This window comes from Piliocolobus tephrosceles, chromosome 18 (genome assembly GCF_002776525.5).
Source record: "Piliocolobus tephrosceles isolate RC106 chromosome 18, ASM277652v3, whole genome shotgun sequence".
Taxonomy (NCBI): domain Eukaryota; kingdom Metazoa; phylum Chordata; class Mammalia; order Primates; family Cercopithecidae; genus Piliocolobus; species Piliocolobus tephrosceles.
In genome coordinates this window covers 55,973,929-55,991,808 of record NC_045451.1, presented here as the reverse complement: position 1 = coordinate 55,991,808, position 17,880 = coordinate 55,973,929, and the positions used below count along the sequence as shown (strand labels likewise).

General features: G+C 33.6%; 1 protein-coding gene across 2 annotated transcripts in view; it reads right to left on the bottom strand.

Moving 5' to 3' along the window:
• The window catches only part of SS18 (SS18 subunit of BAF chromatin remodeling complex), a 75,689-nt gene that overhangs the window by 46,923 nt on the left and 10,886 nt on the right, over window positions 1–17,880 (bottom strand). For both annotated transcript variants that reach the window (XM_023207758.1, XM_023207759.1), the window contains exon 3: window positions 15,983–16,067. In XM_023207758.1, the coding sequence (XP_023063526.1) occupies window positions 15,983–16,067 (85 nt within the window). The remainder of the gene's footprint in view (window positions 1–15,982; window positions 16,068–17,880) is intronic.

Here is a 17,880-nt window from a genome sequence, read left to right as displayed (position 1 = left end):
ACTAAAAATAGAAAAATTAGCAGGCATGGTGGCGGGCACCTGTAATCCCAGCTAACTCGAGAGGCTGAGGCAGGAGAGTTGCTTGAGCCCAGGAAACAGAGGTTGCAGTGAGCTAAGATCACACCACTGCACTCCAGCCTGGGCAACAGAGCAAGACACCATCTAAAAAAAGAAAAAGACCAGTGAGGTAAATGAAATTAAACCATTATAAGCTTCTCGCATTTTTCAACAAGTGTTAAAAATATAAATTTAGACTAGAACCTAATAAACTAATATTTTAATATTTTAATGATGAATATTTTAATCTCTAGGGCAACTACTTAAAAATACATGCACACATATTAAAGATGTATACTGTAAAATTATGTGTAAAGCCAAATAGAAAAAAATAACGCTTGATTAAAGAAAGTCAAGAAAGGAACAAATAGAAAACAAATACCTGCCTTGTAAGACACAAATCCTTGTATATCATGTTCCACATTAAATGTAAATGGACCCATCATTCCAATTAAATATCGAATACATTATATTGGATTTCAAAACACATAACTATATTCTATGTACAACACAACTACTTTAAATTCAAGGGAACAGATATGTTAAAAGAAAAAAATGGAAAAAGATATCATGCAAATACTCATTAAAAGTATGATGATATTGCTATGTTAATATTGAATAGCTGGCTTAAATTATTAGTGATACAGAGAGATGCTTTATTATGATAAAAGTTCAACAGGAATGTTTAACAATTATAAATGTGCATACATCTCACAACACAGGTTCAAAAATTTATAAAGCAAAAGTTGACAGAACTAAAAGAAAAAAGAGAATAATCCAAAATAACGACTGGAGATTTTAAGATACTTCTCTCAGTAATTTACAGAAGAAAAAAAATCCGATGAATACAAAAAAAATTGACATTACTAGTAACAAATTTGTTTGATCTAATTTGTATGTATAGAATCCAATAACTGTTCAATACACATTCTTCTCAAGAACTTAAGGAATGTTGACTGAGCTGAATCATATACTGGGCCATAAAGCAAGTCAATAAATATCAAAAGATTGAAATCATATAAAATGTATTTTCTGAGCACACTGGAATTAAATTAGAAATCAACAGGCCAGCGCGGTGGCTCACGCCTGTAATCCCAGCACTTTGGGAGGCCGAGGCGGGCAGATCACGAGGTCAGAAGATTGAGACTGTCCTGGTTAACATGGTGAAACCCTGTTTCTACTAAAAATACAAAAAATTAGCCAGGCATGGTGGCAGACACCTGTAGTCCCAGCTACTCAGGAGGCTGAGGCAGGAGAATGGTGTGAACCTGGGGAGGTGGAGCTTGCAGTGAGCAGAGATGGCCCCACTGCACTCCAGCCTGGGCGACAGAGCGAGACTCCGTCTCCAGAAAAAAAAAAAAAAAAAAAAAAAAACATCAGTAACAAAATTAATCATAAAATAAGAAATCACACAGGAAATTTTAAAAGATTTTTAATTGGTCATGAAAATGTAGTATCAAAATTTGTGAGATGCAGTTTAAGCTATGTTTACAGGACAATTTATAGCTTTAAAATGTCTATTTAAAAGAAGGAAAGTTGAAAAATCACACTATCATCCTTTATTTTCAGTAGTTTAAGATGGCAAATCAAACCCAAAGTAGTAAAAAGAAGGAAATAACGTAAACAAGAACAAAACTCAATGAAATAAAAAGCATTAGGAGAAAATTAAGCCAAAGGTTGGCTGTTTGAGAATATTAATAATCAATAACCCCTAGCAGAAATAATCAAGAAAAAAGACAGAAATTCCAATTTCAGAAAAATTAAAAGGGGGGTATTAGTACATATGCTATAGACAGTAAAAGGAAAATCAGGGGATATTAATATAGGCAGTAAAAGGAAAATAATGAGATATTAACAACAACTTTATGACAATGTATTTAATAATTTAGGTAAAATGGACAACTTCTTTGAAAAACATAACTTATAGAAACTGGCACAGGAAATAGAAAACTGGAACAATCCTCTATCTGTTAGAGAAACTGAATCCATCATTTAAAATCTTCCCTGAAGAAATCTCCTGACTCAGATAGCTTCAGTAGAAAATTATTCTAAACTATTAGGAATAAATAATACCTCACACCATTTTGTTCCAGAAAACAAAAAGAAGGGGATCAGTTCCCAATTCTTTATGAAGCTGCCAAAACCTGACAAGGACACGAAGAAAACGACAGGCCAAAACATCTCTCACGAATACAGACACAAAAATGTGAGACAAAATTTTAGCAAATCAAATCCAGACTTATTAAAAAGATAATACATTATAACCAATGAAATTTATTACATGAACGTAAGCGGATTTAACTTTTGAAAATTAATCAGCGTAATTCACCAAATCATCAAAGTAAAACCCATATAACCATCTCAACAGATAAAGAAAAAGAATTTAATGAAATTCAGTATCTACTCACAATAAAATCTTCCAGAAACTAAGAATAAAAGCATTCTTAATCTAATAAAACTAACTTACAAAAATTTATACAGCCAACGTCATCTTACTAATGAAATACTGGATTCTTTCCCCTTGAATTCAGGTATAAAAGACAAGAATATACATCACCATTTCTATTCAACAAAATAAATAAACCAACACAAATCAATGGCATAAAGAATAAAAGAAACGAGAAAACAAAGTAAAAAAGAAACGATTTAAAAAGAAGACTTACAATTGTCATTATTTGCTGATGACATAATTAAGTGCATAGAAAACCCGAAAGAACCTATAATAAACCATTAGAATAAGTGAATATAATAATTAAGGTCAATATATAAACTATATTTCTACATATTTCCAAAAAAACAATTAGAAAGTGAAATTTAAAAACTGATAGCATAATTGCATCCAAAAAACCCAAAACACTAGGAATAAATCTAACAAGAGATGTGTAATACCTCTACACTGAAATATTGTTGAGAGAAAGAGTTCACAAAATGGAAGGCTATGCCATCTTTGTTGACTGGAAGATTTATTAATAATACTGTAGAGGATAATCAGTTTCCCTGATGCTGACCTCAAAATTCCATGCAATCCCAATAAAAATTCCACAAACTTTTTGCAGACTCACAAGCCGATTCTAAATTTTGCATGAAAATGCAAAGGACGCAGAATGGCCAAGAAAATCTTGAGGAAGAACACTAGAATATACATAGATTTATCATAAGCTACAATAAACAAGACATAATTAGTACAACGACAAACAGACCAACAGAACAGAGAATTAATAAGTAACACACATATACAGTCACAACAAAACAACTTACATCTAATGGTTAAAGAATCATCTTTCCAATAAATGGTGCTGGATCAACTATCACATGGACAAAAATGAACCTTGAGTCCTATCTCAGATTATATACAAATTTAATTTGCAATGGATCATGAAAAAACAAACTTATACAACAAAATATACATGTATCTTCGTATCATCATGACTATGACATAGGAAAATATTTCTTAAATAGGATACAGAATTATCCCTTCAAAATATTGATAAATTGGACTTCATTTAAATTAGAAACTGTTCATCAGACACCACTGAGAATAAAAAGACACAATTTTCAAACTGGGAGATACCTGCAATATATATATAGCCAACAAAAGACTTGTTCCAGAATATATAAAGAACGCCTACAAATCTATATATATGTACACATATATGACTATTTTAAAACTTTAAGCTCAATTTTTAAATTGAGTTCAGTCTATATACATATAACTCAATTTAAAAATGGGCAGAAAAGGGATATTTGGAAAACCTTTTGGGGATAAACATTGTTACCTTGATTATAGTGGTGATTACATGGATTTGTCAAAAACTCATCTAACTATATATTTAAAATGAAAGGATTCTATTGTATGTGAATTATACCTCTTGTCACTTTTTCCCTGAGCACCAGAATTATAAAGTCCCCACTGTCTGCTCCAACATTTTAAGATATTCTTCCTTCATAACACTTACTACGGCTATAATTTCAAATGTGTAATGATTTAAGGTCTGTTTTCCCCGTTACAGGTTTAAGTTCCGTAAGGACTGCGCCCATGATTATATTTGCTTATTACTGGAGCCCCCAATCATGTAGTCGCAAACAGAGGAACTCAGTAAGTATCTGTTGAATGAAAAGTGATTGTGCAATATGAACACTTCAAGAATTAAATTAGGAGGCAGTATCATTCTGCCAACTTTCATGTTTTTTAATTATCAAAATTGCCTACTCCACCTTCACATCTCCACTTGGAAGTCTATCAGACATAAAATCTCTGATACTTCCCCTCACCCTCAAGTTGCCTTATCCATATTCTCAGTGATGGTAATTCCATCTTTCCAGTTGCCCTTCTGAAAACCATGGAGTCATCCCTAATGTCAAAGGGACATTCTTTCGGTTCCCTAGTATTTTGCAAGCTACTTTCGCTGATTTTAATATAGTTCTGGAAATTCGTGTGCACACGCGCACGCGCACACACACACACATTTCTGTTCTTCACAGTAAGATATATCTAATCTCTTTACCTATCTGGACTCAATTAGTCTTCTGACTATATATACTTATATATACTGTCCAGCAAACAGTGAACATCATTTTTTTCCCCTAAGATACTTGAAAAAGAAGGTAGGCAATGATGTTGGTAAAACGCTCCCTATAATATCAATTCAGAAAAATGTGTCCCTGTAGACAAATTCTCTATGAAATACAGGAATACTGGCTTTGTGGAACTTTCTACAATCCTTAACGGCAGAAGTAATCACATCTTCTGCTGTTTCAAATGTATTCTGAATACAAAGTATTTCTAAAATAACACGTTATACTGTAGAATAACTATTGAGTTGTCTTTCAATTATAGATTTTTTTGGCATATATAAAGGTTTGTTACACATTCTTAGAGGAATCAATCATCTTTCTCTCTAGTTTTCTCTTTTGCTTTTATTCTCAACACAGCCTTCCTCACTTCAATATCAGAGAGATACTGATGTCTCACTTTGCACTAAAACTCACAAAAATAAACACTTCAGAGACATTTCACTCATAGTCTTGCTTCCTGTTTTTAATATCAAAATGTTTTAACCAGACACCTTTAATTGTGCAGCACCATGCGAGGCACCACAGAAAGAAAAACACTTGGACACCAAGCTATGGCAGGTGGAAAGGGGAGAACTCTGAGATGACCACCAAGCTTCTGACTAAGAGAACTAAGTGTTTACAATACTACTTGCTTGAGACAGAAAATATGAAAATACTGGCTGTGAACTTTTTCCCCCTTTTTATAGCAGGGAACAACAGAGGGGGAACTGAGGAGAAATGAGTTTTGTCCATATTGTTTTGAGAGGCCTGTGGAATGTCCAAATGGGTATGTATATTGGAAGCTGGATTCATGGCTCATACTCATAAAAAAGATCTATATTTGGTAACCATCAATGTTTAGATGGAACACCTGAAGTCAAGAATATAGGAAACCATGAGTATGGATAAAATCTCCCAGGAAGAGTGCATATAATGAGAAAATGTCCAATAATGGAATAGCAACATTTAATGGACATGGTAAAAATGATGAGCTGAGCAGCCAGAAAGACAAAAAGATAACTATCATGGACACTAAAGAGTAAGTTTCAAAGGAGAAAATAGTCAGTATTATCATGCTTACCAAAAAGACCAGTGGTCCCCAACATTTTTGGCACCAGGGACTAATTTTGTAGAAGGCAGTTTTTCCACTGATGGTGGCCAGGTGGTGGGAGGGGCGGCGAGGGATGATTTCAGGATAAAACTGCTCCACCTCAGATCATCAGGCATTAGATTATCATAAGGAGCATGCAACTTAGATCCCTTGCATGCGCAGTTCACAACAGGGTTCACCTTCCTGAGAATCTAATGCTGCCATTGATCTGACAGGAGGCAGAGCTCAGACGGTAATGCTCTCTCACCTACCGCTAATCTCCTGCTTTGCCGCCCAGTTCCTAACAGGCCACAGACCCATATGAGGCCATGGCCTAGGGTTTGGGGACCCCTGAAATAAGACAACATTATCCTGTTTATCAAATACTTAAAACATTATTATCAAAATATCAAAATTTAAGAAAAGTTATTTCCATAAGTTTAAATGAGAATATAGATGCTTTTTTTTTTACTGTAATTAAAAAAACAAGGTACAGAACAGTGTACATGGCAAGGTTCTACTTGCGTAGAAAAGAGCAAGGTACGTATTTATATTGGCTTTTATTGCATAAAAAGCAGGTGGAAGACAGGTTAACAGTAGGTTTTTGCATGGCTTTTTGTAGTCCTTGGTGTTCTAACCATAGCAAACTTACCTATGGTAAAAATTTAGTAAATGTTACAAATGTAATATAACCTGCTAATCTTCAAAATGTTCCACAGCTCTAGGCATGTGTTCCTTCACCTTACTTGAATCACACCTGTAAAAAGGAAACTCTGTAAGATCAAATTTTAGTCAGAGAAGTACCTTAACAGATGCTCTGCCAGGACAGTTGCTGAATCTGAAGACTAATATTATCATTTTTACTAAAGCGTGTGGAAGAAACAGCTAATCACACGCTACCCAAGGGCTCTGCTCAGAACGTCAAATATGATGTTACCAAAAAAAATGCAACTCAATTTCAAACAATATATAAGATATAAGACTACATAGCTTCAACCAATTTTTATTAACAGGTCAGACTTTTATTCTTTGTACAGATATCTTCGTACAAATACTTACAAAAATTTTAAGTATATATTTAAATAAATTTAAAATTCAAGAAGTGTATTTGGCTAAACTGGGGATATTTCAAACTCAGTACTCATAATGAATTAAGTAAAAGCAAGATAAGGAATTCCAATCAGCTTTCAGTCTTCTTTTAAACTCAAGACATGCTGTTATGTACTCTATTTAGTGGATGGCATCACCATCAGTCAAGTCTCCAAACACTCTCTTCTACTCTTTGTATCTACTCAGTAACTGAATCCTGTTACTTCTACTTCAAATACTCCAGAACCTAATGCCCCTTTCCATCGATATCCTCCAATGTGTACCTGTATCTTTATCATCATCATCATCACCAATATTCACTGAGTACCTTTACATGCTGGACACCATGAACTGTTTTACTGTATTCTAATAAAATACGTAATACGTATTATCTTTCTCATATTGTAAAAATGATTCATGTTAAACAATATCAAGTGAAGCTGACACCACAGAAACAGCAATTATATTCTTCTGAAGTCCTCAAAATGTCACTGGATACTCCCTTTGAAAGGCAGAGAAATTTAAGGTTCTTTATACCTAACTGTACAGTAGAATTACCTAAGAAGCTTTTGAAATACTGTGACAGGTCTACCACAAAGACCTACCAAAGGAAAAAAAAAAAAAAGAAAGAAATACTGTGACAGGGCCCTCAGCCCAGATCGATTAAGTTACCGGAAGTTTTTAAGTTTTCCACATAATTCTAATGTGTAGCCAAGGCTGAGAAACACTAGACTATATGATTATCCAGGTTCTTTCTAGCTTAAAAATGTTTGATTACACAGAAATACTTTCAGACTGTGTGCCTTAAAATGAACTACCACAATAGAAAGAACTATTTTCTCCCCAAGTTTTTCTCAAAGAAAAATTAATGAATAAAAACTTTTCTTGATTGAAATTGTTCTCTCATAATTCTTTTGTAAACAAATGGTGCCTACCACTTTGTATATGCTAATACTAGATGATTAAAAAATAAATTAACAATAACATGAAATCAAAACTTAGAAATGCCATTTCTTCAAAGTATGTTTGAGAAGGAAAAATCTGCATACACAAAAAAAAGCCACACTTTCTATTGGTAAAATTGTTCCCAGGTGGGGGGAGGGGATGAGGACTGAAAAATGACCTATTGGGTACAGTGTTCCCTATTGGGGGTAATGGGTGCACTAAAAGCTCAGAGTTCACCACTACACAAGAAATCCACGTAACAAAACTGCACCTGTACCCACAAACCTATAAAAATAAATTTAAAATGGTTCCTAACTATGAAAAGAAGTATGTCAATAGTTTGTTGTTTCAGAAATTAAACACCAACTCTGAGAACCAACATTTAAATGATGCCTGCAAGGTTTGCCAAGAATAGAGTAATAGAGGCCCTATCTATCTACACTAAATGGAGCCAAAGTAGTGCTCATTTTGAATTGTCAGCTTTTTATAAATTCTATGTCTATTTCTCTGCCATCTTGGCTGTCAAGTAACACTGCATGTATATATGTCTGTTTACAGAACAACTTCTCCCATTTTTGCTATTTGCTGCCTCCTGGCTTAAAATTAAGTAAATAAGTTGGTTAAAATGTGTGTAAGGTGAAGAGTAAGTCTGTTATAAAGTTATAATGCTTTGGCATTAAGAAAAAAGACGCAAGGCTGAAACTAAGAAGCGAAATGCCTAAGTGTTAGTGCACTGGCATTAGAAGTTATTTTCCTCCTTTTATTCTCAGTGTTTAGATTCTTGACTTTTGGATTCTAGCTACTACTCGATCTTGGCCAGTTCCAGACACATGAAATAGAACTATAAATAAATAATTCTTCTCTTTAGAGGACATGAGAAAAAACTGAAAGATAAACTTACATATAATTATGAACACATTTCTAATTCCCACCCTATTCAACTGAAATGAAGTGAAAAACCCCATTCTAGAAAACTTAAGTAAGATCATCCTAAAACATAACAGTTCTTTTTCAGACTCAGATATCTCAAACTATAGTTAGTAACACCCCATCAGCAAAGAGCAAAAAATATTTTTAAAATGCCAGAGCAGATCTAAAAAAGAACTTATAGAAATTCTAGAAATAGAAAAATATATATTAGGAACTCAAGGGATAGGTATAACAGATTAGGCCCAGTGAGAAATGAACTGGAAAACTGGTCAGAAAAAAATATACCTAGAATGATAAACGGTTGGAAAAGTCTAGAGGGATTAAGAAACATAAAGATACAGTTACAAGGTCTAGTCTAAGTTTAACTGGACTCTTACAGAAGAATTATTTGCTTGAAGAGATAATGACTGAAAACTCCCCAAAACTGATGAAAGACATGAACCTACAGATTTCAGAAATCTCAACAGACACCAAGCAGGATAATTAAAAAGAAATCTTCCAATATCTAACTATGGTGTGAGAAAAAGAAAATTTAATTAAAAAAAAGAAACCCACAGCTAAACATAACTAAAACTGCTAAAAATCGTAGACAAAGCAAAACTCTTAAGTGCAGTCAAATAAGCAGATTACCTTCAAAATATCAACAATTACATTGATAGCTGAATTTTCAATAGATACAAGACAGAAAACAATGCAAGGATAAATGTAATGTGCTAATAGTAAACAACAACTAACCTAGTATCTGTCCTTGGAAAATATCTTCTAAGAATCATAATGAGCCAGGTGTGGTGGCTCATGCCTATAATCCCAGAACTTTGGGAGGCCAAGGCAGGAGAATCACTCGAGGCCAGGAGTTTAAGACTAGCCCGGGCAATATAGTAAGATCCCATTTCTCCAAAAAATACAAAACTTAGCCAGGTATGACGGTATATGTCTGTGGTCCTAGCTTCTCAGGAGGCTATGGCAGGAAGACTTCTTGAGCCCAGAAGTTCGAAGCTGCAGTGATCTATGACCATGCCACTACACTCCAGCCTGGGTGACAGAGCGAAACGCTGTCTCCAGAGGAAAAAAAAAAAAAGACTGATGGTGAAATAAAGGCATTTTCAGACCCAAACTAAACCAAAACAAAAACACTGAAGGTATGTCTCACCAGCAAAACAGTGCTAAAGCAAATACTTTGGTACGTTCTTTAGGAGGTGAAAAAAAAGTGATTTAAGCTAGAAGGTCATAAATGAAGGGAGGAACAGAAAGCATCAGAAATGGTAAGTAACTATGTGGATGAATCTAATGAATACTGACTTCAAAAAAAAAAACAGTAATAACCACTTATGGGTAAACATACAGAGACTTAAAATACATGACAACAACAATGAAAAGGTCATTGAGGGAAGGAACAGAAATGAAGTATCTGATGGTCCTTTGACTGGGATGTATGTTATAATCTATACAGTAACCACTAAAAGAATACTAAATATGTAAGATTTACCAACTATAAAGAAAAAAAAAGGAATAATAAAAAAAAATAATTATTGGCCGGGCAGTGTCTCACAGCTGCAATCCCAGCACTGTGATAGTTAGACTGAGTTTTTTAAAAAAAATCTACATCTTACTCATAATATCGTATCTCTAACACAAGAAAACAGAAAGGAGAATACCTTGGAAACACTAAAGAAAGTTTATTTAGCTATACTAATATCAGACAAAGTAGACTCTAAAAGCATCACTAGAGATAACAAGGGATAATTCATAATGATGTTACAGGTGGGGTGCAGCACTTCGGGAGGCCGAGGCAGGCAGATCATGAGGTCAGGAGATCGAAACCATCCTGGTTAACAAGGTGAAACCTCTTCTCTACTAAAAATACAAAAAATTAGCCAGGTGTGGTGGCGGGTGTCTGCAGTCCCAGCTATTCGAGAGGCTGAGGCAGGAGAATGGCGTGAACCCAAGAGGCGGAGCTTGCAGTGAGCAGAGATCATGCCACTGCACTCCAGCCTGGGCAACAGAGCGAGACTCCATCTCAAAAAAAGAAAAAAAGAGCTACAAGGAAAATCAGTCAATCCACAATTTGACTTGTATATTTTAAACATACATCTCTCAGTAACTGATGAACAAACAAACAAAACATTGGAAAGGCAAAAAAAATCATTAAGGCTAGAGGATTCAAACAAGATTAACACACTTGACCTAACCTAATAGACATATATAGAACTCTGCACTCAGTGGCTAGACAATACATATTCTTTTTAAACACACATGAAACATTTGTAAAAACTAACCATATGCTAGACCTTAAAACAAATCTCAATGAATTCCAAAGAACTCAAACCGTAAAATGTTATTTAACCACAATGCAATAAAGCCAGAAATGAAGAAAATAAAATACCCATGTTTAGAAATTAAGAAATATATTTTTATCAACCAATGCATTAAAAAATAATTATGAAAATTAGGAAATATTTGGAATCAAATAAATATAAATATATTACATATCAGAACTATGATTAGAGGAAAACTCATGCCCATTTTAAATGCATTAGAAAGCTGAAAATTGATGAAAGAGGCATTCATCTAAAATTCAGAAAAACAGCAAAATATACCAAAAGAAAGTAAAAGGCAGAAAATCATAAAGATCAGAAATTAATCATAAACAAAAACATACATAAGGTGACCAAGGGCAAAACTATTTCCATAACAATAAGATGAGGTTTGCCTTTTATGCTAAGTTCACATTTATAATGATGGTACAAAAGCAATAGTGGATATAATTGCTGGAATCTCATTACAAATCAAGGCAATGACATCAAACTATTATTAGTCAATGTGTTACTGACTGCCCCATACTTGCAGTTGAAGAAAGAAAAAGATAGTTTCAATTTAAAATGTACTTGATGAAGCAGTAAAAATTATTTAGTAGAGTCTCCATGTCTTGTAAATAAATATTCAGTGACAAAATGTGAAAACAATAAACATTATCTGTCACAAAGTAAAATAATCAAGAAAAAGCAGTTTGTGATTGAGTTGCCAGCTGAACTAGGCACCGTTTTCACAGAACACCATTTTTACTTGAAAGAACAATTGTTAACTGTATTTATCCAGGCGTGGGTATTTGGCAGACATTTTCTCAAAAACAAACAGTGAGCAAGAAAATCAACTGATAACATCTGTTGCCAAGATCAAATTTGAATTTTCAAGCAAGAATTTGGAACATGCAAACTTATCTATCACCTTGAGCTTGACAGCATCCCCATACTTAGGCACTTTTCTGATGAGATTAGAAGTGATTTTAACCAATGTAGTCTTTGGTATCACACAAAAAAATATGTTAATGTTTGGAAGAACTGTTTAACTCAGTAAACTTATACTTTCCAAATCACCAAAGCATGATGTTATAAAATTATACATAAGCAAAAATCTATTCAAAGTGTAATAAAGACCAATGGGCTTAAATATACCAGAATAAGAAAAATATAATGATACAAATTAAGATTCCACACCGCAATTAACCTTAAAAAAAAAATAAAGTATTGAGATCTGCTGTAATATCAAACAAGGTTATGCACAAAAATCTGAAAAGGCTATTAAAATATTCTTCCCCTTTCTAACTACATGTCTGTGTGAGACTGCATTTTCTTCTTCTACTACAACCAAAACAAGATACTACAATAGACTGAATGAAGAGGTAGATGTGAAAATATAGTGTCTTCTATTAAGACAGACATTTAACAGAAACTTGTAAAAATGTAACATGATGCCATTCATCTCATAAAGATAGTTATTTTTCCTTTAAAGAATGTTATTAACATGCAATAAGTTTATTATTTTTAACAAACTAATTTTTTAAATGTTTTAATTTCACAACTGAGAAAAATTTATAATTTATATTAACAATATAACTCATATCAAGTTCTTTTAAGTCCTCAATAATTTTTAAGACCGTAACAGGGTTCTGAGTCCAAAAGGTTTGAAAAATGCTGCAACAGAGCACAATCAAAACCAGAAGTTCATTCTTTGAAAAGACTTAAAAAATCCATAATAAACACCTGGCAAGAGTGATCAAAAAATATTTTAAAGAGGAAGTCACAAACAATGACATTAAAAAGAAAATTATCACTACAGATAGTGTTGACATTATGAAAATAGGATTGTTTCAAGAGCTTTTACTTTAATTTCATGCTAATTATGTTCAAATTTATTAAAATGCTAAAAACCACAACTTACCAAAATAGGAAATTTATAAAATATAGAAATTGTCATATAACAATTAAATAAATAAGTAAATAAAAACTTCCTTGCAAAGAATATTTCAGATTCAGATGGCTTTTCTAAAGAATTATACCAATCATTTAACAAAGAAATAAATATTATGTAAATTCTTCCGGATAAGAAAAAGTAGAAAATTCTCCAGCTCCTTTTATAAAGCTAGCATAGCCTCAAAATAAAAACCAGATGAAGGCATTGTAAGAAAGGAAAATTACAGGCCAATTACACTCATGAACAAAGATGCAAAAATCCTGACCAAAATTTCCACAAACTGAATATATACCAATTTCTTTAAAAACACCATGACCAAGTGGGTCATCAACAAGTAGGTTAATTACAAGAATGCAAGACTGACTGAGCATTAAAAGTATATCAGTATATTTTACCACATTAACAGATTAAAGAAGAAAAATCTTATGATCATCTCATTCGATGCAATAAAAGTACTTGATAAAATTTAACGTCCATTTAAGATATAAATTTTTACTTTGCACACTAGAAACAGAAAGGAGCTTCCTTAATCTGACGAAAGTTATCTACAAAACACTACAGCAAATATCATACTTAATGGTCAAACAGTGAAAGCTTTCCCTTTGAGATCAGGAACAAGATAAGGATGTCCTCTATCACCACTTCTATTCAGGAATGTACTGGAGGTCCTAGCCAGAGAAGTAAGGCAAGAAAAAGAAATAAAAGGTGTAAGGATTGACAAGAAAGAAACAAAACTGATTATTCACAAATGATATGATCGTGAATACAGAAAACTGAAAGCACCTACAGAAAAACATAGAAGAGTTGAACAAGAATGTGAGATTCAAATCAATTGCATTTCCATGTGAACAGCAAATGTAGTTAGAAAATAAAACTTAAAAAACAAACATGCGATTTAAAGTGGCCTCAAAAAATATAAAGTATTAAATATCTAGCAATAAGCCCAACGAGAGAGGTGCAAATCATCTATAGGGAAAAATCATAAAACTTCATTGACAGACATTAAAGGACTAAATAAATGAAAATATATGCAGTGCTCACGATCTGGAAGACTCAATTTTGTAAAGATACCAAGTCTTCCCAAATTGATTTACAGTTAAGGTAATCTGAATGAAAATCCCTACAGGATTACGTGTATGTGTATATAACTTGACATACTGATGTTTAAGTGTATACTGAAATGCAAAGAACCAAGAGCCAAGATATTCTTGGGAAAAAAAAAAAGAATAAGAACTTCTTGAATATATATTAAGTATGAGGAGAGTGGAATTCATACAAACAGACCAAGGAAACGATATAAACAGATCAGACACAGACCCACATATATATGCACACCTGATACAACATATATTGCATAACAAAAAAATATATTGTGTTTCGTTTTTCCAAGAAATAATGATGGGACAAAAAACTATCCACATTGAAACAAATGAAACTGAACTTATTCCTTACATCATTTACGAAAATAAATTCTACCTAGCTGGTAATCAAGTTCATGACAACTGCCACATGAAGAACTATTTCAAGTTCAAAACAAAATGTACTGATTAAAATATCCCCCAGTGGGATGTATCTTAGGGACAGGCATTTTACTGTTAGTGGTAATTTTGGTATCATTACGTTGTTCAATGTTTTATACAAAGTAGTATAAAGCAAATCACAAAAACAAAGCAGCTATGAAATACTTGAGTTACGTCAGAGGGACACAGGAGCCAAATGAAGAGGTTTCCACTGATCAGAGAAACAAAATTTCAACATAACAAAGAATGACTGCAAAGGATTTAAACATTAAAAATCCAAAAATGTATTAAGTTCAGATAATAAAAACAAAAATATTAAAATGGTAACCTACACAGGTTGCTAGAGACCAATTCATTCTGAAAATTGATAAAGGGAAAGAATCTAGTGTTTATCATGCATGACTCTCCTATGGGGACTCTCTAGTTTCAGGATAACCAAATATTTAATGAAAGGAAGTTTCTCTCTTTAAAATAATTACAGCTAATAAATGTAGGAGGGATTATAAAATTAGAAATTCACCATTCTGTGATCCCAAAGTGAAATACAGGTTTTGGTCCACAAGCATTAATGACTATTAAAACTATTAAGTGATAGGTAGACAGGGAACTTTATAATGGATTGATCAGGCTGGTATCAAGTATACCCACTGATCAATCGTAACATTACTAAAAATGGAACGACCAAATATGTTCTTCCTGATCTGATATTATGGGAAATACAAAGCACCACCAACAAAATACTCTTACGAAAAATCTAAACCTCACTAATTAAGTTTCTCTAATTACTAGTTTACATGAAATAAGAGAAACAAAGGAACACGTTAAAGGATCATGAGAATACAATTACCCAAACCCAGAATGTTAAAAATTCTACACAACCTATAACCTAGTTCCTTTAACAAATAAATGAAGATTTAAAAAGATAAAATGATACAGATTAAAAGAGACTAAAACACATATCAACCAATGCACTATGTGTACCTTGTTTGAATTCTGAGGCAAACAACTATTTAAAAATTTAGAGTTTTCTTAATCGCTTCTCGGCCTTTTGGCTAAGATCAAGTGTAAAACATTTAGGTTTGTTTTAGGCAACGGATAAAAATTGAAAACAGATTGAACATAATAAGACAGAAAGAAATTATGGTTAACTTAGTGGGGTAAGAGAATAGTCCTGTCTGCTAGAGATGCATATGGAAATATAGTATTTACTGGTCAAACTGTAAGATGTCTGGGACTTGCTGTGAAATACTTCAGATTTACTAACAAATTACTTGTGCATTTAAAAATTAAAATAAATAGGTAGGTAGGTAGGTGGACAGGTAAATGAATAACTTTCTCAGGCACAGAATCAATTTTAGGTGAATTCAAATTAAATATATAACAGTAAAGCAAAATAATAAAGCTTTTAGATAACACAGAATACTTTCATATTTCTCAGAGTAAAGCAGGATTTACTAAACAAAACTTAAAAATCATTCAACAAAAATATGCCATACCATAAGTAACTATAAAGATTGTCTACTTCACAGATTTTAAAGGTACTTACTGCTGGTAAAAGAGACTGCATATTTTGATTAGAATCTGCTATTGTAGCAAGGTACACCAAGTTTGTGTGCAACATCTGCTGATACCTATTAAAACAAAACAAATGTCAATATTAAAAAACAATTTTCTTCCTATCTGCCTAAGTACAAGCAGCATTGTAATCATTTCTAAAGTTTCATTAAAAATTTGTTATCTGAACATCAGTAGCACTTTAATTTTTCCTATGCTGCACAAGTTTCAAATAATATTTAAATATAATGAGCTCACAGATCTTACCATGTATGCTAAATAGTATTATAATTATTTTATATGCATATATATCTTAATTCACAAACCAATACTATGAAGTAGGAGCTCTTTTCTCCATTTTACAGAAGAGAAACTAATGTTCAGAGAGGTTGATAACTTGTACATGATTGCATAGCTAGTAGATGGAATAACTGACATATGTAATAGGTCTATACTAGTACATTTAGTTTTTTTTTTTTTTTTTAAAAGAACTAAATAAAGGAATCCAGTGAAATGTGCTTCTCCCAGCCAGGCACGGTGGCTCACACCTGTAATCCCAGTCCTTTGGAAGCCTGAGGTGGGCAGATCACTTGAGGTCAGGAGTTTGAGGTTGCAGTAACCCAGCTGCACTTTCCCTCAGTCTTTCTAATTGGCTGTCACTGTGGGGGCTTGGAGTAAAAGATCTGTGAAGAAGGCACGTCTGTAGGTTTGCTTTCCTGAAGACCAGTGAGCCTCACCATGGGCCAGGGGAGCTTTGTAAATGCCTGCATAGAATGTTTTCCTGGCTCACGCCTGTAACCCCAGTACTTTCGGAGGCCGAGGCGGGCAGATCACCTGAGGTCAGGAGTTCAAGACCAGCTTGGCCAACATGGTGAAACCCCATCTCTACTAAAAATGCAAAAATTAGCTGGGCGTGGTGGCACACGCCTGTAATCCCAGCTACTCAGGAGGCTGAGGCAGGAGAATTGCCTGAACCCAGGAGGCAGAGGTTACAGTGAGCCGAGATCGTGCCACTGCACTCCAGCCTGGGCAACAGAGTGAGACTCCATCTCAAAAAGAAAATGTTGAGACTCCATCTCAAAAAGAAAAAAAAAGAAATATGCTTACCCCTTCCTTCGGCCATTTTCATTTTGCTAAAAACCTCAAACCCAAGTACAGTCAATATGTTCTGCCAAAATGTTGGAAAGGGGGTGGGAACCACACATTTTTTTCCTTTGCACTACTGTAGCAGTGACCAACAATTTATGCCCGCTGTGTTTATACTACCCATCTATCAGGACTCAGCATATAAAGAAGGCAATGAATAGGCAATCTCCAACTACAGAAAAAAAGAGATCCACTAAAACAGGATGGAGGAAATGTTACACCACCAACAACACTCAATATTAACTTTAAGAAAATAAAACAAATTCTCATTATCAGCATTATATGGTTAAACATGCTTATTGTAATCTTACCTATGAATTAGTTTAGCTAAGCTTCTCTTCACAATTTTAAAAAATTAACTGACAAAACTGTATTAAAATTAGCAGTGATCCAATCACTAGTGTTTTGTCTCAGTGCAGGCATACAAGCCCCATGAGTACAAACTTAAAACCTACATCAAATTGTTAGGCTTTCTTAAAATTTCATTTACTAAAAATGCTAAATACAACTTAAAACAATAAAAATAAGTTTATTCAGCTAAAGGGCTCTAATTCAGATTCCAAATTAATTCATTTTCTAAAATAGACACCATAAAAGGAATCCTAGTTTTTCTTTTGTTCGTTTTCGGTTTTTTTCATTTGTTTTTTTGAGACAAGGTCTCACTCTATCACCCAGGCCAAAGTGTGCAGTGGCACAATCATGGCTCACTGTAGCCTTGACCTCCTGGGCTTAAGCAATCCTCCC